At 56.9% G+C, this 26765-nt stretch overlaps 1 protein-coding gene across 1 annotated transcript in view; it reads right to left on the bottom strand.

The window, feature by feature from the left end:
- The window catches only part of PTPRF (protein tyrosine phosphatase receptor type F), a 101115-nt gene that overhangs the window by 43491 nt on the left and 30859 nt on the right, over positions 1 to 26765 (bottom strand). The window contains 2 exon segments of the mRNA XM_078156594.1: positions 6764 to 6874; positions 16619 to 16807. Of these exon segments, the coding sequence (XP_078012720.1) occupies positions 6764 to 6874; positions 16619 to 16807 (300 nt within the window).

Raw genomic sequence — 26765 nt, 5'->3', positions numbered from 1 at the left:
TTGACCTTGCAGTGCCTCCCAATGCTTAGTTCCCAGTAGAGGTCACCAAGGTTAGGGACACAGGAACAGGGCTGCCACAAACTCTATCCCCAGGCCCAGAACGAGGATGCCCCTTGGGACTGCGGCAGTCCCTCTCATACTGGGACAGGAGTATGAGGTTTTTCTGACCCTAAGCCTTAGTCTATCTCCGTGATTCCCCCTCCCCACAGCTCCTGGTGCTGTCACCTGAGGCTGAGTCCATCCTTTGTCTTGGGGTCCCCCGCAATCATGAACCCTATCAGGCTGGCTCTGCTTTTTCTGCTGGGAGGGTTACTCCCCACTAGGCTTGGCTGGGCTGTCCAGCAGGGCTAACTGATAACCCCAAGGGAGTCTAGTCTTCTGGATCTTCAGTTCCACCGACGTGCCACCCCCCCACTCCAGATGGTCTCCACCCCCTTCCCCTCGGCTCACACCCCACCAAGCTTCCTGCCACCCCCATGGGCCAAATCCCATCTGGAAACTCAGGCCTCTCTAGGTCTGGCCCTGCTCTGGGCTCCAAGAGAGGTAGAGGAGGTGACTGTATTTTCATGGTGCCTTCCTGCACTCCTCTGTCTCTGTGCCTGCTTCCCCTCAGGGGCTGCTATCAAGCTGTTGGGTCCGGGCCTTGGTCCAGGCTGAGTGGTGGTCAGAGCCTAGGCCAGGCTGCCAAAGGCCTCCTTCCACCTTCCTTCCTTCCACAGTGGCCTGGCCACTAAAGCACTCGCTCCCTAGCCAGGACCTAGAACAGGGGAGGGAAGAGGACACCCGGCCTGGGAAAGCCAAGGTTCTCCCAGACTTCTCTACTCCCAACACTTCTCATGTGTGCTGCTGAGACCTCAGACAATTTCCCAAATAGGGCCTTGCCGTTTTGGGATTAGATTTCAACTACAACTTCTGAAGTCTAATTTCTGTGCTGACAACCCCCTATAAAGGAGAGGGGGGCTGGGAGACATCAGCATTCACAGAGTGACAGGCTAATGGAGAGGGGTGGGGGTAGTCTGCCCTGCTGGCAGTTTGCATTCACTCCCCGAAATTTCTGTGATGAAAATACCACAACATTAAGGCTGGGGGAGGGGAGGGATCTGCTGCCCCAGGACAAAATACCTCTGATAAATAACCTTGTAGCAGCAGTCACCACTGGCAAGCAATTAAACTCCTGGGCTGGGCAAAGCCAGGAGACATAAGATATAATTACCCGGGCCAAACAAACCTGGGGCAGCCCCCCACTATTTAGAAACTCCACTCTGCTGCCCACTGAGTATTTACACGTTGTCTCTAGCAGCCTCTGAGGCTGGCTGGGGGGGCCAGGCCCAGAGCTCCTGCCTCCCTGCTGATGAGTGCTTTCTGAACTCTCTGCTAAGCCCAGTCAGCAAAACCGAGCAAGTGAACGGCTCCAGGGCCCAGGAAGGCCTGGCCAGAGGCGCTCATCCTGAAATCTGAGCTGAGCGGGGAGATCTCTCCCCCTCTCCCTTTCCTGGACAGGCTCCATCTAGCTTCAGCAACTCAGTCCCCAGAGAACGGTGAGAAAAACCGCCCAGCCCAGGGCCCAAGAGAAAGTGCCTTCCCGAGTCCAAGAGGAACAGATGGGGCTTGGAGATGAAGAGACCAGGTTCCCAGGGTGCCCTATGGCCGAGTTCTCAGGGCCAGAACGAAGCCAGCTCCCCAGGGATGTCTGCACTAGGAGAGGAGCCCTGAGGTTCTGCTGGGTAGGTGCCTAACTCTGCAGGGGGCTGCTGCTTCTCCCTGGGCCCCGGCTTCAACAGTGGGGGCAGAGGGCAGGGCCAGCCCGGCAAGCTATGTCCAGAGCCAGAGCTGGCTTGGTATTTTAACAGGAAGTTGACCTTATGAGGCCCAGCCCAGAGCATGCACAGTACTAAGGCTAATCTAGGTGCATGCAGATGTCACGCATATGAGTGCACATGTATATACCTACACATATGGGCATGCGTAGGCAGAGGAGGTGCAGGACGGGGGTGGGGCCTTCAGGCAATAACAACATGCAGGGTGTGGGGGGGGGCAGGTGAGGAACTAACGGCCCCCTCAGCCCTCCCAATGGGCTTGGCCCAGCCCGGCTGATCCTCAGCCCCAGGCCAACAGGCAGAATTCAGGTGGGCAGTGGGGCAGCCCAGGGGCCAGCCAGAAGGAGCACGGCCCCAAGAGCCAGGCCAGCCCGGCTCCCCTGTCCCTGTGGCCACGTCCCATCTGACCTGCAGGGCTGTCGATGGAGAGATAAGAAGTGAAAGAGACCAACCTTCTCGCTGATCTGAGAGATGAGAGTTTGGGTTGATGGCAGAGTGCGATGAGGATGAAGAGGGAATAAAAAAAGACAAGGAGAAACACAGAGAGAGTAAAAACAGACCAAGCTTCAGCTGTCCACACACCACGAGACAAGACAGACGAGACGGCCTTCTGCCCCGCCCCCGCCCCACATGATCACGCACACGCACACAGGCCGGCCTGCACCTCTCACACACAGACTGGAGACTCATGGAGAACGAGGTGGACGGGGCTGAGGCCCCTACGGACACTCGCGGCAGGAGCTGGGAAGGCAGACACCCGTGTGAGCATGGCCAGAGTGGCAGCAATGAGGAGGGAGGGAGGGAGGAAGGGGCCCTTCCTAATGGGCCTTCCCTCCAAGCACAAGGGCTGGACCCTGAGGCCGTCCCCCCATTCCTCTGCCCCTGAGAACAAGCACTGAAGAAGAGCCCCCAGGGACCTTGGCCAGCCTCCCTCTGAGCCTGTGGAGCCCAAGACTGGTGATGATGCCCAACTCCCCACCACCAACCCCAGGAGGGGAGTGTGGACAGCTCAGGCCCAGCCCCCTCCCCTCCATGCCTGTGCAAAAGAAGAAGAGAGAGGTCATCATGTTCGACGTGGGCCCCGAGGGCTTTGGTGGTAGTGACCTCACCCCAGCTTGTAACCGGATCCTGGCTGGGCCTGCCCAAGGGGAGGGAGGGAGTCAGGGAGCTGGCTGTCGGCACGGGGAGACAGGAATGGATAGACCTAGGCAGGCCACATCTGGAGGTGAAGTCTGACTCGGGGCCCCCACGTTTCCCGAGAGGAAGGGAGGCGGCCTTGGGACCAGGGGATGGTGGAGAGGGCTGCCCTGGAGGCCTCTCAGACTCGAGTCAGAGAGAACAACCCAACTACCGGGAAGGCCCCAGGGCAGGCGAACTCCCTACCGTCCGCGTCCCAGGCTCCAATGTGCCACAGCAGGGCAGTAGGAGGCCGGCAGGCAAAATCAAGGCCAAGGTTTCTGCACTGTCCCCCAGACCGTAAGCCAACTGCCAAATGTGGGCCTGGGAGGGAGGCACCCAGAGGGCTGGAGGGCCGCCTTGTTAGTCCCTCCGCACCGTCTCCCGACTGCAGGCCTTGACTAGGGCCATTTGCTGAGGCCTTCTTCCAGTCACGCTCTTCAGAGCCCCAGCTCCCTTCGGAAAGCCTTTCTTCCAAGGCCATCTCCTCCTTTTCCTGGTCTTGGCTTTTGTCAGGCTTAGCCCCCTCCCTCCTCCAGTCCTTGTCTGCCTGTGCCCAATAACCTGATGCCTGAGCCCTGAGACCCATTTCTGCCACAGGCCAGCCCCGGGGTGACAAGCAGATCTGAGTTGGGCCAGCCCCACGCCTGGAAAGCCTCCTCTACAAAGAAAGCAGGCAAGGACCAGGGGCAACAGGGTGGCTCCCCCAGCAGTCCTGGAGCCTGCCTCAGCAATCTACCAATCAGGAATAAGGTTTAAGCAGAATATCGAAAGGAAGGCAGGCTCTGGGGGGCTCCACTCAGCCAGACTCACAAATACTGATCCCATATCTCCTGCATGCAGCACAAGGCCAAGGAGGATGAGAGCAGGGAGAAAGTGGTGAGGAGGATAAGGAGGCCAAGGAGGGACAAAGGCCTAGGAGAAAAAAAGAGGTGGAAAAGAGCCTTCCTAGACGACTGGAGTGGCTCTGCAGAGGGCACGAGGTGGGAGGGTTGGAAAACACACGAGACGCCAAGTCGGCATCCAAAGGGCTCCTGACAGACTGGAGAGGCGCCGACTCGAAGAAGATCAAATTCACCAGGGATAAAGACAAAAAAGCAACTTCCTAAGCACAGGGGAGGGGTCAGACACCAGCCTCTCTGACAAAGATCAGGAGGTTCCAGTGGCCCGCAAACTCAGTCAGTCAACAGCGTGACCAATGAGGCAGCCGGAAAAGCTCATCTGAGTGACTCTGGGTACCAAGGTTCCCGAGCAAGGACACAAATCTTCAGGTGGGAGAGTATCCTGAGGAGGGCAGCCAGGCTGGAGGAGAGCCTGGAGTCTGCATCTTGGGAGAAGCAAATGAAGGAAGCAAAGGCTCGGGCGCCATGTCTTCAAGTATGTGAAGGGCTATCCTATGGTAGAGGGACTCACCGTGGTCCACTTGGCCCCAGAGGGCAGAACCAGGAGGAAGACTGCCTCGCGGGTAGGCCTTCACACAGAGACTGAGGGGATGCTACAGTGAACATTCCTTTCAGATGCAGGTTGCACTGGATGCTAACAAAGTCTTGACTCCTGAGATTTTGATTTGGCCTTGGTCTTTCACTCTGAGACCCTGTGATTCTGGGCTTCTGCAGGGGAGGATTGAAGCTGGCAGCGACAGAGACACACAGTGTGAGCCACGTCTCTGAGGCCCCAAAGCCAGGACAAGCTACCCTGTTGAGAAGTGGCCTGGCATGACCTGGAGGCAGATGATTGCAGAGGGCCTTGAATGCCAGGCTCACAAGCCTGGACTTTGCTCAGTATGTAAGGGGGGGCAGGAAGAAGACTCCTATGCACCACTGAGCTCAGCAGCCCTGCCCATGTGGGCTAAGCCGCTCTAGGGAGGATCTGGCCCTGGGCTGCTGGAGGGATGCCCTCGGGATAAGAGAACATGAGCTGTCACTGTTCCAGGGAGCTGGGCCATCTGGAAGGAATCCCAGCGCAGAGACAAAATCCAGAGAAAAGGGCAGAGAAGGGACTGGGGCCTCAGCAGGCCCTGGGAGCACCGGGGACAAAGATGCTTCTGGCCCAGCCATGAGTCCAATCACTGAAGTCACCAGAGAGAGGGCATTCTGTGGCCAGTCCATGGTCCTGTGAAGCCTGTGCATCACTGAGAGGAGGCTCACCCAGGTCTGAGGCTTCCATGGCAGGGGGAGGGCCCTGAGTGAGGGGCAGCAGGGAGTACACCAGCTAGCTGTGACCAGCCTGCTTTCCACTCAGGAAGGCCATCTTCCCCAGGGCCCCAGCTGTAAGATGCGGCTCCAAGGTGAGCTCCGTCCACAGGCAAGCGTGGCTGACAGGCACATGTGGCCAGGTTGGGCCCCTTCAAGGAGAAAGACAAAGTAGAACTCTCCAAGAAGGATGGGGAGGGACAAGACAGATTAAGAGCTGAGAGACAGAGTGCAGCGGCCTAGCAACTGTTGAGCTCCTCATCCTTGTAGGTGTTCAAACAGAGATGGGATGCCCACTTGTTGGGGACACAGCAGGCATAGGTAGGAATGATGTACTGTGGGATGCTGAGAAAGCTGCCCCTCTGGTGGAAGGGGGGCAGACCTTGTTCCTTTTATGGCTTCCTTCTTGTGACTAGAGTGGCCTGGTACTGCCATTCATCCTCTGATCACAGCGCAGTGCCCGAGCCCCTCTGTCCCCACTTGGCTGCGTGGAGGGGGCAGGGGGCAGGGACGGGGAGAGGCAAGCCGCTCCCAGACGGCCCCCAGCCCACCCGCTCAAGACATCTCTATAGGAGAGGCTGCAACAGAGAGACGCACAACTATCGGCCCAAGGTGAGCCACAAGAGGAATGAGGCAACCCTCGAGCAGACGCTGGTCCAGGAGGCACTGCTCAGGCCCTGCCCGCAGGGAGCTCTCACTCCCACGGGAGACATGTTCAATGGGAGGGCTCCAAATGCCAAGATGAGCATTCCGGATTTGCTCCTGAAGGTGACATGGAGCCCCTGGACTTTACTAAGTAGCGGGTAACAAGGCTGGACCTGAGCTTTTCAAAAATTCCTTTGGGGGCTGAGTGGAGGCTGGCCTGCAGGCAGCTCGTGCAATGGCCCAGGTGAGGAGGGCCTGCGTGGAGGTGGCAGAGTCACAGAAGAGAAGGGAGTGTATTCAAGAGAACCTGATAGTGAGGAGAGCAGGATGGCGAGCTGAGACACCAAGCAGACAGCTGGCCCTCGCCACGGGGGCCCCGGACACAGAGGCCACTTCGCCCACAGCCGGCACTCTGTGCTTGTCACAGTTTCTGAACACAGTCCGGGGGGACCTGCTTACTATGCGTCTGTTCACTGAGCTTGGTTTGGAAGCAGAAGGTAACTGTCTTCACAGGCAGAGAACACTTTGGGGAGGGAGGACTGAGGGGCGCACCGTCGAGGGGAGGCCGGGGAGTGGCCACAAAGCAGGGTGTGGTAAGGAGACCCGAGCACTGGGCTGCTTGGACCTGGGTCCCACCACAGACTGCACTCCGGGGAATGTCCTTGCCTCAAATCCTGCACAGAAGGCAGCCCCCAGGTGCCCCAGCCTTGAGCAGGGGCAGTCCTGCCCACCCCGAGGCCCATCCAGGCCACACTCACGCACGTGAGCCCTGAGGGGCAGAAACACACGTGTGAGGGACAAGGGATGACCAGGAGGATGGGGGCCCAAGGCCACGGCACCACCTTGCCAGCCCGGACAGCACAGCTGCATCAGAGGAGGGGGAATCATGGTGGCCATCGGAGTCCTCCACAGGGGCCTGCCTGGGCTCCTTACCTCGCACGTAGAGATTCGCGGGGGCTGAATAGCGCGTCCCTGCAGAGTTGGTCGCCACACACTCGTACTTGCCCTGGTCCGACTCCTCGCTGTTTTCGATCTGCAGAGCTCCTGCATGCAGAGAAAAGACAGGGCAGGGCGTGAGAGTCACCCAGGGCAGGGCTGGGAGCATCGCAGGGGAGGCCCACCCCTAAGGTCACTGCATACCACCCATGGAGCCTAGGCCTGGCAGCCCCTGGATCCCAGAGGGGAGGCAAACCGAGTGACTTGCAGGCTCCCCTGAGACGGTGGGGCTAGGTCCTTCCAGGGCAGGAGAGAGGGGTCACTGCCCTGCATCAGCAGGCTTCAGATTCTGCCTCTGATCCTCACTAGATGTGTGACCCTGGGCGGTCCCTTCCTGTCCCTGAGTCAGGTCCAACACCAGTAAAATGGGGGCAAGGATCTGGGTGCTACTGCTGACTGAGGGCCAGCACGCATCCCGAGAGGGCAGCGGGCTGGGCCGAGGACCACCAGAGGAGATGAGTGGCCCAGGGCCCCTGCTGCACCCCTGCCCCTCAGGGAGAGGAGAGAGGCTGGGACCAGGGGGTTGGGGAGGGCCAGGCTTCGTTCACTCTCCTAGGCCCCTGCTCCCCCAGCCCCCCTCCTCTTCGACCTCAGCAGCGACTAATGGGCTTCGACCATGACCCCCTACATAATTCAGGAGGCCAAATGGAGGCTCTAGCTTGAGTCTGGGTCTCCTGGGAAGGGCAGGGCAGGGCTAGGAAGGGGGAGAAATGGACTCGATCACTGCTCTCATGCAATAAAGATGACATGATGGTCTGGCTCCGGGGTTCTGCAGTTCGGGGGAGGAGGAGCCCACAGATGCCCAGGAAAAGAAAGAAGACAGCTTCTGCCCCCTCCACCCTGCAACTCCAAGGTACAGTGCTGGGCTGCTCCTTCCTCTCGAACCCCAGGCCCCCAGAAGCAATGAGGAACTCCCCAAGCCAGAGACCTGCTGCTCACCTCAGGGGGAGGAAAAGGGCCATGAGAGGCAGTCGGGCCCAGCCAGCTCCCTTGGGACAGAAGCCCAAGTGTCAGGGAGCCACAGGCAGGACCAAGGAAGGCCGGCTGGCCTGGAGACGCAGGGCGGAGGATGAGAGAGAGGGGAGGAAGCAGAGATGAGGATGAAGAAGAGCAGAAATATCCCAGAATGGCAGGGGCCGCATATCACCCCCTGCCTCAACAACGATGCCTCTGCCTGAAGACACCCAACACGTGGAGCTACCACCTCCCAAGGAAGTCCACGCCCTCCGGGACAGCCAATGGTGAGGATGTGCTAGCTGACATCAAGCCTCAACTTGCCTAGCCATGCCTTCCCCCTACAGTGCCCAGGCTGGGGCTGCTGCCAGGGGGCAGGGGCAGGGTGGGGAACACACGCCCTTCCGGTTGCTTCCTTGTGCCAATGCCGTTCCCCACTCAGAAGCTTTTTCAGAGTCCTCGGCACCCTCCACACTGTGACAGCCTGTGGGGACAAAGCCCAGTGCTTCAGCCTCCTCCTACCCAGGGGAGACTCTTGATGCACAGATGTTGAGGCCGGCTCGTGCAGAGATCTCCCTCTTGTGATCCTCTAGGCCTGACGGGAGACCTGCTTCCTGTATTTCGACCCCAGCCGGGGTTCCCCTTGCTTTGTTTTCCCTTTAAAGCTCTTCAGACCTAGAATCCGTCCTGGTTCTAGGTTTGTCAGTATCAGTTGTCCAGAAACTTCAGGCCTGCTCTGGCCCAGGTCACCCTGCCTGCCTCAGGGATGCCTTCCTTTTTTCCTTAAAAAAAAAATTTGTATTTTATTTCCCCCCAATTGCATGTAAAAACAATTTTCAAAATTTGCTTTTAAAACTGAGTTTCCAATTCTCTCCCTCATTCCCCACCCCCTCACCGAGAAGGCAATCTGACATAGGTTGTACATGTGTAGTCATGCAAAACATATTTCCATATTAGTCAGGTTGTAAAACAAAACACAGACTGAAATGAAAAAAAACAAACAAGAAAAATAAATAAAATTTAAAAAGCCTGCTTTGATCTGCATTCAGGCTCCACCAGTTCTTTCTCTGAAAACAGACAGCACCTTCTATCAGAAGTCCTTCAGAATTGTCTTGGATCCTTGCATTGCTGAGAAGAGCTAAGTTGTTCACAGCAGATTACCGTACAATGTTGCCGTTACTGTATACAACATTCTCCTGGTTCTGCTCATTTCACTTTGCATCAGTTCATGTAAGTCTTTCCAGATTTCTGGGAGCATCCTACTCGTCATTTCTTATGACACAATAGTATTCCATCACAGTCACATATAACAGCTTGTTCAGCCATTCTTGGGGATGCCCTCCTACAAAAGCATCTCTCCTCATATGAACTCAAGGGTGCTAGGGAGGAAGAGGCAGCTGGGGTCCTCACAACCACCTCTGCCTCTAAGCCTCCCCAGGTGCCGGGTCTGCTCTTGCAGGGCCTGACCAGTTGTTTCTTCATCTTCATCCTCCAGGACCACTTCCCTTGCTGCCCCCTCTGCCCATCCTGCCCCAACGTCATCTCCACTGCTGTCACCAGCTCTGGGACCATGAGGGTGAAGAGAGAAGTGGGGTAGGTGTAGAGGAGATGAGGATCCAGGGATGGTATCCTCATCCACCTACTGAAGATGTTCAGTCCAAATGGAAATGGGCTGCCACAGGACAGACAGCCCTCCTGAGCATTCTACCCTGGCTCCTCCCCACCACAGCCTGCCGGGAGTTGGTCTCCACTGGGACTTGTCAGTGTGTGGTCTTCCCCATCCCACTGGCAGCTTCTTGAGGGCAGGGATGGTGCTCTTCCTTCTTAGTACCTTCAGCCCCTGGGACAATGCCTGGACCACTACACGCTTGTGGACTGACATCGGAGAAGCCAGGAGCAAAGAGGGAAGATTGGACAGAGGCCAGAACTTCCTCCCTGGGTGGGACAGGTTGCCTCTGGAAGTGGTAAGCTGCCCCCAGCCTTGGGCAGTTTCAAGCAAAGGCTGACTGGGTGCTGTCACGAGGATTCTTCCTCAGGTCTCTGTCAGACCAGAAGCCGCTGATTTCGATTCAGCCCCTCTCCCCCAGGCCATCTCCATCTCAGAGAGGAGGCTGGGGGTATAGAGTCCTACAGGCAGGATCCCTGCTAACTCTGCCTCGGGTGTTCCTAGGCCATCTCCCTGGCCCTGCACTAAGGCGCTCTAAAGGTGTGGGTGGTTTGGACTGAAAGGGACTGTTTCTTTTCCTGGCCGGGCAAAGTTGCTGGTTTCCTCACAGTGCTTACAAGTGACAAGAATGTCCAGGGACTGGAGGGGGGAGGAAGGAGAGAGAACCCTGCCTGGGATGGGGGGGGGGAACCCGACTTCCCTAGAGAGGCCCTGAGCACAGCTCCCAGGAGAGGGGGCACTCAGGGCACTAGCTGGCCCGCGACTGGCTGCGTGTCTTGTGTGCCGGCTGGTTTACCTTGTGTCCCTGGAGCTTCCCATTACAAGAGCGCTTAGACACCAAGACACCACCCCAAAGCAGCGTGGAAGGCCTCCCGGCTTTGCAAGACAGGCAGGTGACCAGCCAGGGACGGAGGGCACCTTAGGTACAGGGTGCCAGAACAAAGGCAAACAGGAGAAGACCGGGCACTTTACCCTTGGCAACAGGAAGCAACAGAAGACTTGTGAGCACGAGTCACATCATCAGGGCAGGGCCAGAGGACAGGATGGCCTGCGTGAAGCCAAGGCAGCCGCTTAGTAACAGACCAGGGTAGAAGAGGGGCCAGAAGACCCAGAAAAACCCTGAAGGGAACAATGAAGCAGAAAGGAGCAGAACAGGAAAAAGAACCAGCTTAGGTTGGGGAACATAGAAAGCGGCTGGGTTTCTAGAAGAGAGGTCAGGGCTGGACCCCTAGACTAGGGGAGGCCTCCCCACAGGGGCACTTGAAAGTTAAGGGGAATGCCAAAGGAGGAAAGCAGAAGCCAGACCTCTGAGTGCCCCTACACCAGGGTTTGTGATGAGGATGTGCAATCCGAGGAGGAGCCCAGAAGTAGCTAAGAAGGGCGCGCGCCCAGGTGGAAGCAGCATTGCCAGCATCAACAATAGCGCAGAGCAGAGGATGAGGCCTGAGATCAGCCCAGGAGACTTCAGGGGACCCAGTCAGGGCAGTTTCAGTTGGGGGAAGTGGCCATTAGGGGGCACCACAGCACACAGTTAAAATCCAGTTCAGATACGTCCTAGCTGTGTGACCCTGGGCAAGTCACTTAACCTCAGTTTCCTTGACTGTAAAACAGAAATAATAATAGGACCTGCCTCACGAGGCTGTCGTGAGGAACAGACGAGATAACATTCTGAAGCACTCAGCAGATCTTCATAAAGCCTGCTTCCTTCCCTCCTCGCCTGACTGCTCCCCTTCCTCCCTTCTCAGCCACAGGGCACCTCTTCCTGCTCCACTTCCTTCAACTCCTCCTCCTCTGGCAGGAATTTCTGAACCCAAACACAAGACTCTCCATGGACTTCAGCCTCACTTGTGCTGTCAGGCTCTGGCCTGACAAGCTCTTTGGGATCCTGACCCCCCGCGCAGCATTAGCCAGGCCACCCCGCACACAATTGGGACCCACAGTCGAGATGAAGACTGAAAGGAGGACTTGTGGGAGATGGTCCGGAGCAGGCGGGGACCCTGGAAGCCCACTCTGAGGGCCCAGGGCCTGACGGCAAAGGGCTGGTGCTTGGGGGAACAAGGCTGCAAGGACTCTGCATCTGCCTCCCCAGCCGCCTTCCTTCCTGGCCCAGCTCCTCACGGCCAGGCCTCTGGCCCCACCCCAAACCATACCATAACACACTGCAGTCCTCGCTTCAGCCTGCAGGCCCTTGGGCCGGCAGCCTTCCCTCCTCCTGCCGGGCACCACAGCTGACTTACCATACCAGCAGGCACTCTGGGGAGGCCTGGGCTCAGACCAGCACAGGCAGGGACAAAGGGGCTGCCGAGGCTCTGGAGGGGCCGGCTGGCACAGACACACCAACCCCTCCCTCCTTCCCCATGACATGGACAATGAACTGTGGGACAGAAATGTGGTGTTCCAGGTGGGGAGTGGGATGGGGACAGCTGAGCTGAGATGACAAGTGTGGACATTCCACCTAGGGCTGACAGCTCCAGTCACCGGTTACTGGGGGCCACGAGCCCAGCCCCCAACAGGCCAGGCCCTGGACTCCTTGTCTCTCGACAGACAAACCCAGCCCCACAGAATGATGTTCACTGAAGGGGGTGGGCAGGCAGAGGCCTGGGGCCAGGCAGCCTGTTAAGCCCAGGGTCAGCTCGATAGGGATGGGAGGTCTGCACCTGGGGGACAGAGGGAAGGGCGAGTCCTGGGGAAGGCTGAACTAAGCCCCTGGACCTTGTTCAGGCCAGAACTAAGGTCAGTTATTGGGGCTCTGCCAATCACTCTCTTAACCATGGGACCCTGGACAGCCCCTTTTCCCTTCCTGGCCTCCTCTTTGTGGAATGGGGCAATACTGCTGTGTTAGCTGCCTCCCCCGGGGGCTGCAGGATAGGCTAGCCTTGGAGCCTGTGAGGGTCCCTTCTGTAGGGTCGGCTCCTGAACTGCCAGCCCAGTCCTCTGCCTCCTTCGCTAGCCTGGCCTGGCCTAACCCAAACCCCCCAACCCCTTGGCTATTCATACTTGCAGTGGGGGAGTCCACAGGAGTTAGGAGGCAGGAAGAAGTTAACACAAATGGGTGAGTGAGTGCAGACCCGGGGCTGCAGTAGATGCCGGGGATGAAGTGGACAGTAAATGGAGTGACACACAGGCGAGGCGGCGTAGCGTGGGGGGCGTGGCATGGCGTGGTGTGGCATGGCACAGGGGCCACAGTCCGCACTCTTACCTCTGATTGGTGAGCCCCCTGGCCAGGTTATGTGGATGCAAATAAGATCAGAGAGAAGCGTTAGTACAGAAAGGAACCAGGGTCACTGAGGCAGGAGCAAGCCCCGGCCCCTCAAAAAGGCAGTCAGATAAGAGGTGGCCTGGGCAAGGCTGGCATTGTATTGGGAAGGGTGGGGGTGAGGCATAGGACACCGGGGAGGGGGACAACCTGCCAGAAGGTTCTGCATGGCCTCAGTCTGGCACTACCTTCTCCAGCCTTCCACCCACCAGAACTGACCAAGACCTACTCAGTCTTTCACCACTGCTGACCACACCTCAGCTTCCCACATCACAGATGTGCCCACGGCAGACAGAGAGAGACAAGGGGGTGGGGAGAGACGGAGGGAGGAAAGGAAGGAGAAAAAGAAGAGAAAGAAAGGGGGAGAGGGAGAGAGGAGAGGGAGGCAGGTGCTGCTCGGAGCCCCAGGAAAGGCTGGAATGGGGCTCCCCACCCCAAGTTTGCTGGTCCCCTACTCCCTGGAGGAGTGTGTTATGGGTGAAGATGTACAGTGACTGACTGACATGAGGTATTGGTTTAAGTTCCTTCAAAGATCGACTTGAGGGTTTCCCATTTTTAACGAACTGTATAAAACACATCCAAAGGGCGGAGGTGGGAGGGCTGGGGACGGAGAAGGAAACAGAAGAACAGGGTTCCGGCTGCAGCTCTTCTACTAACGTCTCTGTGGCCCAGGGCAGCTCCCTGAACCTTGCTGGGCATGCTCCGAGGGATAGGAGCTGACTCTCTGGCTCCTACCAGCCATGCCCCAGGGCTGTCTTGGGGTTACATCTCCTGTAGCCCCTTTTTAGGATCCAGGTGAAAGGGGGCTCCTAAGAAAAGTTTCAAACAGGCCCCCACTTCCCACCCACTGTCCTAGCTCCTGAGAGCCAAGGTAAGCCCTGACTGGCCAGGTCTACAGTACAGGTACCGGGGGGGGGGGGGGCGCGTCGCCAAGAGGAAGCAACTGCTGCAGAGACTGCAGACAAGATCCCACGGAACGTGGAGGCAGTGCCAGCAACGAGGGCTGACCTGACCTGGGGCCCTCTGTGGCCACCCAGCCTGCAACAGGGCAAAGACAGACCTAGCCTCCAAAGGAGACGCACAGAGGCCTGGACTGCACTGGGAGGTGGTGAGCTCCCTGTCATTGAAAATCGCCAAAGACAGGCTGGCTGACAAGAAGGACTTCCCGACAGTCAGAGGTGTCCCATGGTGGCCTGGGCTGCCGTCCATCACTGCAGGTCCCCAAACACAGACCAGCTGGCCACTTTTGCACAAAGGCAGATTTGTTCTGACTAGATGCCTCGGAGGGCTCCTCCAGCTCTGAAATTCTACAATTCTGGACAAGTGGTAGAGGTAGTGTGGCACAGGGGAAGAGCACCCTGCATCTGAAGTTAGGAGGCCTGAGTTCAAATTCCGACTGGACCACTGGATCCCACTGTGACCCTGGGCAAATTCCTTGCACTCTCTAGACATCGGTTCCTATGAACAGCCACAGCCACTTCTGCTTTGCCCCCTGGACTCTGATGATCCCAGCGTGGGCAGGAGCAGGGGCCAGGTAGGACCGAAGACCTAGGGGTACAGGCCCTGACTGGGGCCTCATCATTCCTGTCCCCGCCTGGGATGACTGCACAAATCCCAGGCCTGGAAACCTACCCTAGGCATCAAGAGGCTGGAGGGGGTGGCAAAGTGGAAGGAGCTGAGCAGCTGAAGGCAAAGGCCTGGTTTTGAACTTGGGGTCTGCTGAATACTGGCTTTGAGCTTGGACCAGATGGCCCATCTGGGGCCTAAGAACCCCTGCTGTCCTCCAGCTCCTCTTGCTACTCCCGGGCCAAGCCAGCCATGGAGCCCAGAGGGAAGACAGCCTAGACTCTGTAGCCAGCTGAGGCCCAGTGTAAAGGTCAGCGGGCCCAGACTCACTGACCAAGCCAAAGTCAGAGCCCACTGGGAAGACCGGGGCAGCCCTGAGCACCACATTTTACAGCAGACATGGATGAGGGTGGCTGGGCTTGGGAAGGCCCCTGAGGAGGGGAGGGAGGAAGATCTGAGGGAAAGAAGGCTCAGGGGGCCCGAGTGTCTAAAAGGCAATCTGCTTGGCCTCAGAGGGCAGAACGGGGCACGGGAGCAGAGTGGCAACGAGGCCGATTTGGGCAGGATGGCAGGAATGAGAGCTGGCCTGGGGTGGGAGGGAGCTGCCTCGTCAGTGTGTGAGCTCCCCATCACTGGTGCTCTGCAAGCCCTTGGGGGTGTCACTGGACACCACACGTGAGGCTCGGAGTGAGCACAGAGGGTGGTCGGTGTCTCCAGTGGTCGGTGGGGCCTGGCCAGGCAACACACACAAAGCCAAGCGATCAGCAGGCACCTCCACACCCACGGGCTTTATTGCGGGTGCCTTAATTAACTGCATTACAGCTGCCTCCATCTTGTTGAGTTTTAATTAAATTAAATGAGCAGATTCCTTCCCCGCGGCCCAGACACTGGCTGGCGCATAGTCCCAGCTGGTCTCCTCCCCCCTCCGGCAGCCTCAGGGGCCTGCTCTGCCTCCACAGCCTTCCACGGAGGGAGGGAAAGAACGTACCCCACCTAGCCCCCTTCGCAGGGTGAGAGGACCAAGTGAGCCCCGCTCCCCAGCGAGGGGGGCCCCTGAGGCTCGCAGTCCTGGTCAGTGCCCACCCACACAGAGCTGCTGGAAGGCTGGACAACAGCTGCCGCTCCTCGGCCCTTCCCAGAATGATGAGAATGTCCTCTGGGATGGGGAGGCCTGCTCTGAGGAGCCAGGCCCAGAGACACCGGCCACGAGGGCATTCAAGTCCCTGCATATGTACTGGAGACAGGAAAAGAGATGGGGCCCTTATGCAGCAAGGATGGTGGGGCCTTCTGAGTCCCCTTCCTCCAGGCTGGCCCCCAGGATCCACAGCCCTTTGTCTCTCTTCCTCTCAGGCCCCAGAGAGGCAGCGGTGGTAGCCCCTCAGGGCCAGGAGGAGTGTGGGGGCAATCCTGGACACTTGTTTGCAGACCTCTGCTCACTCAAGGCTGATGCCTCTCCTGCCTCGGTCTGGCCTGGACACCCAGGGCTACAGAGGGGGCTGCCTACGCTGCTCTTGGCTTGGCCACGTGGGGAAAGCAGGGGAAGGCCAATGCTTCTCTTGGACCAGGTGGGTGGTCCGATGGTCCTGCTGCCTTGCTCCTCCGTAAAGCTGCAGGGGGCAGCGCTCCACCGGGCTCCGACTCAGCCACTGGGTGGAGGTGGAGGCTCTGATGCCAGCCCACGCTTCCTCTGGCCCAACACACCCTGTGGGCCTGTGGGGCATGGATGTGGCAGGCCACCCCCTTCCTCACTTCCTCCACTGAGACCACAGTATCACAAGGCAGTAGACAGACTCAGCTCAGGGACAGAGGCTCTGGTCTCAGAGAAGAAGAAAGGGATACTGGGGTCCAGGACGGTGGGGGAAGGTTAGCACCCAACGTGCGTTCTCATAAACAAGGAAGACGAAGCAAAGCTGGCTCTGTGTCCCACTCCAGGACCACCAGCCAGTCCTGCAGTGAGTGCCCACGGCACCCAGACAGCGCGACCCCTGGCTGTGGACGCAGCATGGTCCTGGTGCAGTATGACGAGGTCTTGGGGTTCCATGCCAGCTTTGGGTTTTAGAGCTAGGTGGGGCCTGGGCTCCTTCCAAAGGATGGCCCAAGCACCTCACCTCCAGCTGGGGGGCACAGAGACACTCGTTGGCCCCAGCCAGCCTGTCACTGTCCTTTCTGGGGTGGGTTTCTACCCAGGAATAAGATGAGGCTGGTGGGGGGAGGCTGGCACCAGGGATCTGCCCAGGGAAGGGGGCCTGGCACCAGGGATGCACACATATGACCTACAAGAGCTTGTGAGAAGAGACTGCCCAGAGCAGCCCTCTGGGACCTAGGGAGATGGCGCTGGGGACACACGTACCTGAGCGGAGCTGTTTGATGCGGCCATTGCTAGCAGCTGGGTCCACAGGCAGGAAGTCCTTGAACCAGGAGATTTCAGGGTCAGGGTTGCCGCCAGCAGCACACAGCATGGTGGCTGTCCTGGCCTTTTCCACCACCTTCAGCTGGGGCCCCATGTCAATGGTGGGGAAGCCATGAGGCAGCTGATCCTCTGTGGGGACAAAGAACAGAGGCATTTGTGAGCACCCGGCCCTGCAAGGTGCCTGGTGCACGCAGAGACCTGTATCTGGGACCCTGGCCCCTGCTCTCAAGGAGCTTATGTCTGTGGGGGAGGACAGGGCCCCAGCCTGGCTCCATGGCAGGGCTGAGAAAGCTGTCACCAATGGCGGGGCTAGGGTTTCAGACCAGAAATCTGAGCAAACAGGAGTCAGCAGCATGTTCCCTCTCCCTCTGACTCCTCCATCCAAAAGCCCATCCGGAGTTCCCCAGAGCACCAGAGGGCAGGGAGAGCCCCATCGCTCCCTTCTAGCAGCCTCAGGCTGCCTGGGTTCGCTTTCCCCATTTGGATCCTGGAAAGCCCATCCTGCCTCAGGGGGCCCAGACTGGGGGAAATCACTGGCTTTACCGGGGCTGGAGACACCACTGCCGGGTGGCCGAGGGCTAGCTAGGCTGGCAGCCTATAATCCCCACCCCCATCTCAGAGCCCTGGGTGCCCCTCACTGGCCTGTCTGTCTCCCCTTCCATTCCCCCACTGAATACAGACACCCAGAGCTCCCCAAGCTGGCTCCGACCTCACGTCACTCTCTTTTCCTTTGCCCTCTCTGTTACATCTGTTGTTTCTTGTTTATCTTCTAGCCCACCCTCAATGACTGACACAAAAAAAGTCCTCCCTGTCCTCAGCCTCACCCTCTGACAGATGAGGAGACTAAGGCACCACCTGCCTTGCCTCCTCTACTCCTTCCTGATAAATCATCAGTTCCAGGTGACCTGGCTGGGGCCCCCATCCCATCCCTTTACCTGCACAAGTCTTCCTTCTGCTTTAATGCCCAAGTCAACACCTTCCCCTCCAGGAAGCCCTGACCTCCACACCAAGGCACTGTTTCCTATCAGACCCCCCCACTCCTTCCCCAGGTTATTTCATCTCACTGAGCACCCTGGGAAGTCAGTTCTCTAAACTGTATTCCCTTTCCCCTCAACGCCCGATGCAGGACCCTGCACATACAGGGGGCCTGATCAGAGCCCATGCCAAGCCTCCTGGCTGCCCACAGGATTCCTGGGCCAGGGAATGGCCTAGGAGTCCCTGAGATGCCCTGCCCCCGGGCATGGAAAGTTCCCCTGGAGCCACATATCCCTGAGAACGGAAGACTTCCAGACTGACAGCATCAGCACTTATGGGAGCCGAGAACACAGATTCAACGGGTCAATATTCCAATGGTGGCTGAACGCCGGCATCGATGAAAGACTTAGCAAAATGGCAGCCATGAACCCCCAGCCACTTTGTCAAGAATTAACTGGACCCCCCACCCCATCCTGTCCTCATGGGGGCCCAGGCGCGGCACAGGAGCCTACGGTTTCCTCATCTATGAATTAGAAACAATAACCCTCCTGCTGCCCCCTGTGTGTTGTGGACATGGTCAACACCCACAGCCCGTGCCCACAAAGGCATTAATGAGAAGACCAGAGGGCCCTGGCGTCAAGGAAGGACAGCACCCTGGCACCTGGACCTAGCACTCTTGGCCCGTGTCTGTGTCCGGGAAGGTCCCAAATACTTAGGAACTTCAGGGAAGCTTAGCCTTTCAGCTCCCTCCATCTACTAAGGGAAGTGAAAGTGCATGAGCAGAGGCGGGAACAGGAACTGAGCCCCTTCCCTAGCCCCCAGACTCTCCAGCTGCCCAGCGCCTGGTCCCTCACCGCTGCCAGCTTGGTCCCAGCCTCGCTCTTCTGCAGCTGGGTACAGCCACCCTAAATCTAGACTTACAGCCTGGTCGTGGCTGCCCTCAGGGCCCTTGACCCCCCTTCACTCAGAGGGGGCACAGCCACACGCCAGGGATGCTGTGGGGAAGGGAGCTCATGACTTGGAGCAGGTCAGGCTGGTTGCTGGGGGTGGAATGGGGAAGCATTCCCAGCTCAGAGACCCCAACTTTGGGATCTTGGTAGCCTCGGAAATTTGTACAGCTTCAAGGGGCTGCCAGCTAGCCCTGCACACAGCCCATGGGCCTGGTTCCCCACAAAGCTGGCACCATTCTGGCCCCTCCCAACGATTCCACTGCCAAGATCCTTCCAGAGCTGGCAGAAATGCCTAGGTTGGATGAGTCACAGCCTCACCACCCCACTCCGCCTGGGACATGTGGGGAAGAAGGCTCACTTCAGGCCTGAGGGAGACGGGGGTCCCACACCTCCCAGCCACTATGCTCTGGCCCTCCCTTACCACCCAGGCCTGGGGTTATCTCATCTACCACCCTGGATATACAGAGAAGGAAACTGAGGCCCAGTGAGATTATACATGGAGAAAATAGCAATACTAGGATTTGAATCCAGGTCTCTTGATGATAAACCCAGAATTCCTTCCCCTGCATGCCACTGACCTCAGGCCTCAAGCCCTCTCTGGCCTGGGGTGGCTGGGGCCAGGATCTCAGGCACCCGTGAGAAATCCTCCTCTTCAACTATCTTCATTAACATCCCTGACGATGACCAGGACAAGGGCCCGAGGACTGGTACTTTGTTCATACCTGAGGCCCACAAGGGGGAAGTGACCTGCCCAGAGTCACACAGCTGGAGTCAGAGCCAGGACTCCAAGTCAGGTCCTTGGACTCCAAGTCCAGAATCCTTTCTAGTACACCAGTTGGGGAATGTCCTTGCCAGCCCCCATCCCGCTCTTAATGCCTTCCACATGGGGCAGCCTCAAGCAAGGGAGGGAGCCTCGAGCTGGCTGATGCGCCATCCACAAAGGCAACACTGACTGCCCCAACAATGCAGATGGGAGGCTTGGGGTACACACTCACACGCTGTCTAGCCAGAACAGGGGTAGGCATCCAAGCAACATCTATTCACAAATTCAAAAATACACAGACGGTAGCTTGGAGCGCAGCTAATGGTTGATGGACAAGCCTTCATTAGGATATCATAGAGGGGACACAGTCAGAGCCGGGCTGGCCTGGCAGCCTCTCTGGATGAGGAGGAGCCGGTAAACTCTGGATGCTCATAACCCAGCCAGAGTCTCTCCCTCCTCATCGTCCCCCTGCTGCGGGGCCTGTTCTGGGGTGGGAGAGCAGGCCCCCGGAGGAAGAGCCCCGGGGGTCGGCAGCATCAGAAGGGTCAGACTGAGACAGAGGCAGAGCTGGTGTGCAGGAGCCTCGGGGGGCTACTTCCTCCCCATGGAGACCACGGCAGACCCTGGCTTCCTTCAGTTTCTGCCAAGATGCTGCCTCCTACAGGAAAGCCCTCTCAACCTCTCCTGATCCCAGGGTAACCCTCTGTCGACTATTCCCTATTTATCTTGCATATGGCTTGTTCACACAGAGCCCTGTACACATTCCCATTAGACTGCGAGCTCCCAGAGGGCTGGGACTGTCGTCGACCTTTCTCTGTATCTCCAGTGCTCAGCACAGCGCCTGACACACAGTAGGTGCTTAATAAATGCTTACTGACTGGCTTGACTTGCCAAGAGTCTGGGCCCCTGCTCCTGAGACATCTTTAACTCACTAGCCAGAACAAGGGCCATTGCCTTTTCTCCCAAGAGGGAGGTGGGAGCCCGGCAGAGTGGACAGGTCAGCGGACCTGATCTAGGCTCTAAGAAAGGCCCTTCTCAGAAACTAATGAAAAGAAATGCAAGCGAAGGTGGCCTTGCTGTACCAGATCTTAAATGGTATTATAAAGCAGCAATCATCAAAACTATTTGGTACTGGCTAAGAAATGGAGTGGTGGATCAGTGGAATTAGGTTAGGTATGCAAGACACAACAGTCAATGACTATAGTAATCTACTGTTTGATAAACCCAAAGACCCCAGGATCTGGGATAAGAACTCAGTATCTGACAAAAACTGCTGGGAAGACTGGAAAAGAGGATGGCAGAAACTAGGCATAGACCAAAATCTCGTACCATATAATACATATAGATATAAAGGCTGATACTGCAAGCAAATCAGAAGAGCAAGGAATAGTTTACTTTTCAGATCTATGGAGAAGGGAAGAATTTATGACCAAACAAGAGATAGAGAACATTACAGAATGCAAAATGGATGACTCTGATTACATTAAAATGAAAAGTTTTTGTACAAACAAAGCCACTGCAACCAAGATTAGAAAGAAAGCAGAAAGCTGGGGAACAATTTTTTACAACCAATGTTCTGATAAAGGCCTCATTTCTAAAATATGTAGAGAACTGAGTCGAATTTATAAGAATACAAGTCATTCCCCAATTGATAAACGGTCACAGGATACGAATACGCAGTTTTCAATTAAAGCCATCTCTAGTCATACGAAAAAATGCCCTAAATCACGATTGACTAAAGAAATGCAAATCAAAATGACTCTGAGGCATGACATCACACCTATCAGATTGGCCAACATGACAAAACAAGAAAATGGTAAATGTTGGAGAAGATGTGGGAAAACCAGACCACTAATGCATTGGTGGTGGAGTTGTGAACTGATCCAACCATTCTAGAGAGCAATTTGGAACTATGCCCAAAGGGCTATAAAACTGTCCATATACTTTGATCCATCAATTCCACTACTAGGTCTGTATCCCAAAGAGATCACACAAATGTGAAAAGGACCGCCACGTACAAAAATGTTTATAGCAGCTCTTATTGTGGTGGCAAAGAACTGGAAACTGAGGGGATGCCCAACAATGGCGGAATGGCTGAACAAGCTGTGGTGTATGAATGTAATGGAATACTATTGTGCTGTAAGAAATGATGAGCAGGCAGATTTCAGAAAAACCTGAAAAGACTTACATGAAGTGATACTGAATGAAACGAGCAGAACCAGGAGAACACTGTACGTAGTAACAGCAACAATGTGCAATGACTAGCTTTGACGGACTTGGCTCTTCTCAGCAATACAATGATCTAAGACAACTCCAAAAGACTCATGATAGACAATGCTATCCACATCCAGAGAAAGAACCATGGAGTCTGAATGCAGATCGAAGCATACTGTTTGCTCTCCTTTTCCTCTGTTGTTCTGTTTTATTTCTTCTTTCTCATGGTTCCTCCCATTAGTTCTAATTCTTCCACACATAATGACTAATGTCAAACTACGCTTAGAATGTATAAGTAGAGCCTATATCAGATTACACGCCATCTTGGGGAGGGGAGAAAATTTAAAATGCAAAATCTTATGGAAGTGAACGCTGAAAACTAAAAATAAATAAATAAATAATTTGGAAAAAGAAAAAAGGGCCCTTCTCCTCTTGGAGCCATCCCCACACTCCTCCGAGCCTAAGCCTTGCCCTGGCCCTGTGCCACTGCCCCCTGAAACCCTGGCTCCCAAAGTAGTTCAGCAGCCCCCCATCTGCCAGGGAGATGACAAGGCTATTCCCAGCCTGACTTTTTGTTTGGACTCCCCCACTATCCCATGACCTCGGGCAGGTCCTGGGCCTCAGTTTCCCTTCTCTACAATGAGGAGTCACGAGTGTAGAATCTGGCTATGAATACTGGCACTTCTCACCATGAGGTGTCTGGACCGATAAGCCCCAAGGTGCCTCTGACTCCATGGTCCAGGCCAGGCTGTGAGCAGAGCAGGGTCAGCCTGGCCTCCTGGAGGACGGGCCAGGAGCTCCAGAGAGGGGACTGAGCCCCACCCGCAAGGGACGTAGCATCGTTGCTGCTCTTCTGCAGCAGGGTCCACTCAAAATCCCTAATGGCCAAAGTTAGCATTGTTTAGAGCCGGGCCCTATGAAGCAGGGTATTCCCCGAGAGCATGGGCTGGGTGCAGGGAAGGGTGCAACAGACAGGCAGAAGGTCACAGGAGTCTGTCCCACATTCATCTGGGGCCACTCAAGTCCCAGGCTGAGCAGCCTCCTCATTGCCAGGCCCGTGTGCAGGGGATGCTCATGCCCTCAGATGGGATGCTCCACCCAGGCAGGACAGGGGGCTCCCCAGCTCCCATCCAAGCCCCACGCCATGGCTGTCTGAAGCTTCTCTCTCTCCTGGTCTCAGACCCTCTGCCTACACCATCCTCACAGCACATCTGAAGCAGGAGGCTCCCAACATTGTTCTGGGAACTCCCTGAGGGCAGGGCCTTCTGCCCATCCCTAGAAGGGGTGGCCTGCACATGGTGGGCCTAGGGTGCTGGCTCAGTTACTTCTGAGTAGGGTGAACTGGGCCTCAGTTTCCTCCTTGGTCTATGAGGGGGGTTGGTCAGGACAGCCTCTTTCTGACTCTCTGATCATCATCCTGGAAGAAGCAGCTGAGGGAGAAGAGGAAGGGGGGAGGAGGAGGCCTCTGTGGCCCCTCCCTGGTCATCCACTCCAGAGCTCAGACGGGCAGGCCCCGTCGTGCAGCAAAGAGCTTGCCTGCTCCCCCACTGCCCATGGGCTCTCCCTGGCAAAGCAGGCACTGAAACCAGCCTAATGAAGCTGCTGGAGTGCGGGCACCATGGCGACGAGAATCACACACACAGCGGCAGGTCCCCACCTCCTCCTTCAGGAGGTGCTGAAGTGAGCTGCCAGGTCAGGCAGCCCCCCACTGTCCCTGAGGGAGGGCCAGGCAGAGGGAAGCCCCCAGGCTGGCTCTGCCAAGACACTTGGCTCTGGGGCATCAGCCCTTCCTGAGCGGGAATCCCAAGTGTGTGCAGCCCGCCACCTCAGGCTCCTCAGACTGGTACATGGAGACCAGGGAGGAGCAGAGGGCTGTGGCCACACGGCTGCTACAGGAGAGAGTACAGACCCTGTGGAGGAGGAGGAAGGATAAATGAAGGACAGTTCCCATACCTGCATCTCTAAGGCTGCTAAACCCTGGGAGGCAGGAGAAGTACCAGGGCCGTTTTACAGACAAGGAAAGTGAGGAGCAGTGACTTGGGAACATGCTATCACAGCTCTATACTTGGAAGGGGTCTCTAAGACCAGTGAGGCCAGAGGCTCAGAGGCTTGTCCAAGGACAACTAAGCAGCAGGCAGCATCCAACCCAAGCTCTGTAACTGTACATGCAGAGCCCTTCTGCACTGGCCACGTAGCTACACGCAGCAGGGGAAGGTGCCTGCTAAGTTACTCACTGAGCCAGAGCCCCTGAGCCTCCCTCAGCAGGGCACCATTGGCCAAAGGGGCCCAGGAGCAGATCCATGAGAGCAGGCAAGAGACCCAAGGTCCCCCTGCATTGTGAGGCCTGTAGGAGAGCCTTAGGGCACCCAAGGATGGAGAAGGGGGGAGGTGAGAAGGAGAGAGAGGAGGAGGGGAGGAGAGAGAGAGAGAGAGAGAGAGAGAGAGAGAGAGAAAGAGAGACAGAGAGAGAGAGAAATCAAGGCAGGTTAAGACAAGTTAAGGGACTATGACAATTCAGTGGGATAGTGGATAGATCACTGGTCTAGGAACCAGGAAGATGAGTTCAAATCCAGTCTCAAACATTTACTAGCTATATGAACCCAGGCAAGTCACGTAGCCCCTTTGCCTCAGTGTCCTCACCTGTAAAATAGGGATTATAATAGCTCCTAGCCTCCAGGGTTGACAAAGTGAGATAGCTGTAAAGCGCTTTGCCAATCTGAGAGTGCTACACAAATGCTGACTATTATGTCATTAGCTACTACCTGGCCAAGTTATATGGTTACCAGGTAGCAGTGGAGGATTCTAACCTAGATTTTCTGATTCCAAATTCACTCCGACTGACGTTATCATGTGACCACGTGACCTCACAGCTAGTCCAACCCAGACCTGAACCAGAGTTCCCCCAGGCTCCCCTCAAACAGTGACTGGCCAGCCTCTGCTTGGAGTCCTTTCAGGATGGGGAAACTCACTACCTCTTGGGGCCCCCTATTCCATTCTGGGACAATGTTCAATGTGAAGGGTTTTTTTTGTTAACACCCAGCCTCCAAAGGCTTGTATACCACACCCCGCCTTTCCCAGACCCTACACCCTAGCCCTGCCCTCTGGGGCCCAGCAAAACAAGGCCATCCCTTCAGCTACTTGAAGACAGCCTCCTGTCCCAGGTGCCCCTCTTCCCTGGGGCCCTCTAGGCTGGTTCCTTCCACTGGTCCTCCAAGCTATGGCTGCCTTCCTCTGGGCACTCTACAGCCCACCCACGTATCCATCCTGACCCATGGAGCCCAGAACTGAACATGCCTCCAGCTGGTCTGACTAGGACCAAGGACGGCGGGCCCGAAGGCTCAGGTCCAGCCTGGGGGCCATCCTTTTCGGCACACCCCCACCCCAGCTGCCAGGAAGAGGACCAGCCTCACCGAGGCCCCACACCAGGCTGCTCTTCCCTCCATGCCCATACCTCGGGTCATCCTGTGGGCAGGGGCTGAACACGCCAAGGCTGCAAGCTGTCTATAGATGCTGGGCCCCACCCTTGAGTCACCCCAAGGGGGTGGCCAGGCCAGCTCTCTCTGAGCCCAGGGGAGGGGGAGTGCTCTGGGGAGAAGGGCGTGCAGGACAGCCCCATACCTACAGCTTCAGGAAGGCTCCCTCTGGGGTATTCCTAGCACATGGTAGAAGAGAAGGAAGCAGCCCAACCCAGCCATCTGCTCTTGTAATTCAATCCTCTGGCAATTAGCTGCCTCTCTCAATCTCATTAAGACACTGAGCCTCGTAAACAGAAATCCCTGGCCAGCCAGGCCTTTGCCTGTCCTTCAGTCACATGGCCCCCGTTCATGCAAAATTCAGAATGAGTATCAGGGATGGCAGCCGCCCACTGGCCTGACCCAGCCACGCCTAGCCGCCCATCTGTCCAGCCTTTAGCTCCTGGGCCCATCTAGCCTCATCCTGGAACTTCACACAGGGAAACCGAGGCACAGAACAATAAAGGGGAGCGGCCCCCAGTCACATAGTGAGCTGTAGCTCAGGCTACACCAAGAACTAAGGGGAAGGAATTGGGGGTGGGGGTGGGGGTTCTTTCATTTATCTGTAAACCAGCTCCAAGCTCAGGCCTGCTGCCTGACCTCTAGGCCCACTGCCCAAGTTCTCTGACCTCAGATACTCACTTAACCTGTTTGCCTCAGTTTCCTCAACTGAAAAATTGGGATAATCCCAGCACCTCCTCCCAGGGCTATGGTGAGGATCACATGAGATATGTGTAGATCACTTAGCCCAGGGCATGCCTAGCACACGGGAAGCAGACGCTGCACAAATGCTGGCCGTCATCATCATGAGGGTCCCGTGTTCACCCCCATCCACAGACAGGAAACGGAAGTCGCAGAAAGAAGAAAGGAACGTGCGCAAGGTCACACAGAGCTGGAATCTGAACTCGGCTCCCTCTGGAAGCCAGAGCCAAGATAAGTGGTGCTGTTCCATGCAGCCCCCTCCCTGATGTGCAGGGATCTGGCAGCAGATGGGCAGGTGGGCGGGCACAGGGGATGAGAGGTGTCAGGAACCTGGAAAACAATTCCATATGGTGCGAGGACAAGTGTCAGGCCAGCAGAGGGCCCAAGGCCTGGCCCTGAGGCTTACACCAGCCATCTGGCATCTGGGCCAGGCGGGGCCTGTCTAGACCACCCAGGTACCCAGGAAGGCGGGTCTGGCCTCCACCAGGGCCGTCTTCCCATTCTTCTCCAGGCTTTCCCACTGCCCAGCTCAGGCCCATCTGGTTACCATGGAGATAGGGGGAGGGGGAGAGAAGAAAGAAAAGAGCAGGAGTCCTCAAAGGGGAAAGTCAGGGCCAGCATTAGAGGCCCTACCCAATCCCCTATCCTAGCTTCAACCTCTATACTGCCCCTGCCCTGCTGACCTCTTCCCAGACCGCCTCCATCAGGCAGCCTTCCTTGATTGTCCTCCCAGAGCACAGGGTTTGCCTCTCACCTATATTCATCGAGGTGTGGGACAACTGTCCCCCACAACTGTGGCCTGGGGTGGAGAGTGGGAGGCCTGTGCAGGGCGGGACCCGTGTCACTCAAACTCTGCACACAGCTGGCACTCACTCAGTGTTTGCCACAGAGCTGAACTATAATGACTGGCAGGCCCCCTGTGTCTGCAACTTAGAGTGAGCTGCTTGCCCTGCTACGGCTGAGGCCCAGGT

Source organism: Phascolarctos cinereus, unplaced genomic scaffold, assembly GCF_003287225.1.
Source record: "Phascolarctos cinereus isolate Bilbo 61053 unplaced genomic scaffold, phaCin_HiC Scaffold_5;HRSCAF=322, whole genome shotgun sequence".
Taxonomy (NCBI): Eukaryota; Metazoa; Chordata; class Mammalia; order Diprotodontia; family Phascolarctidae; genus Phascolarctos; species Phascolarctos cinereus.
The sequence above is the reverse complement of the archived record's forward strand: the minus strand, read 5'-3'. Positions and strand labels throughout refer to the sequence as shown.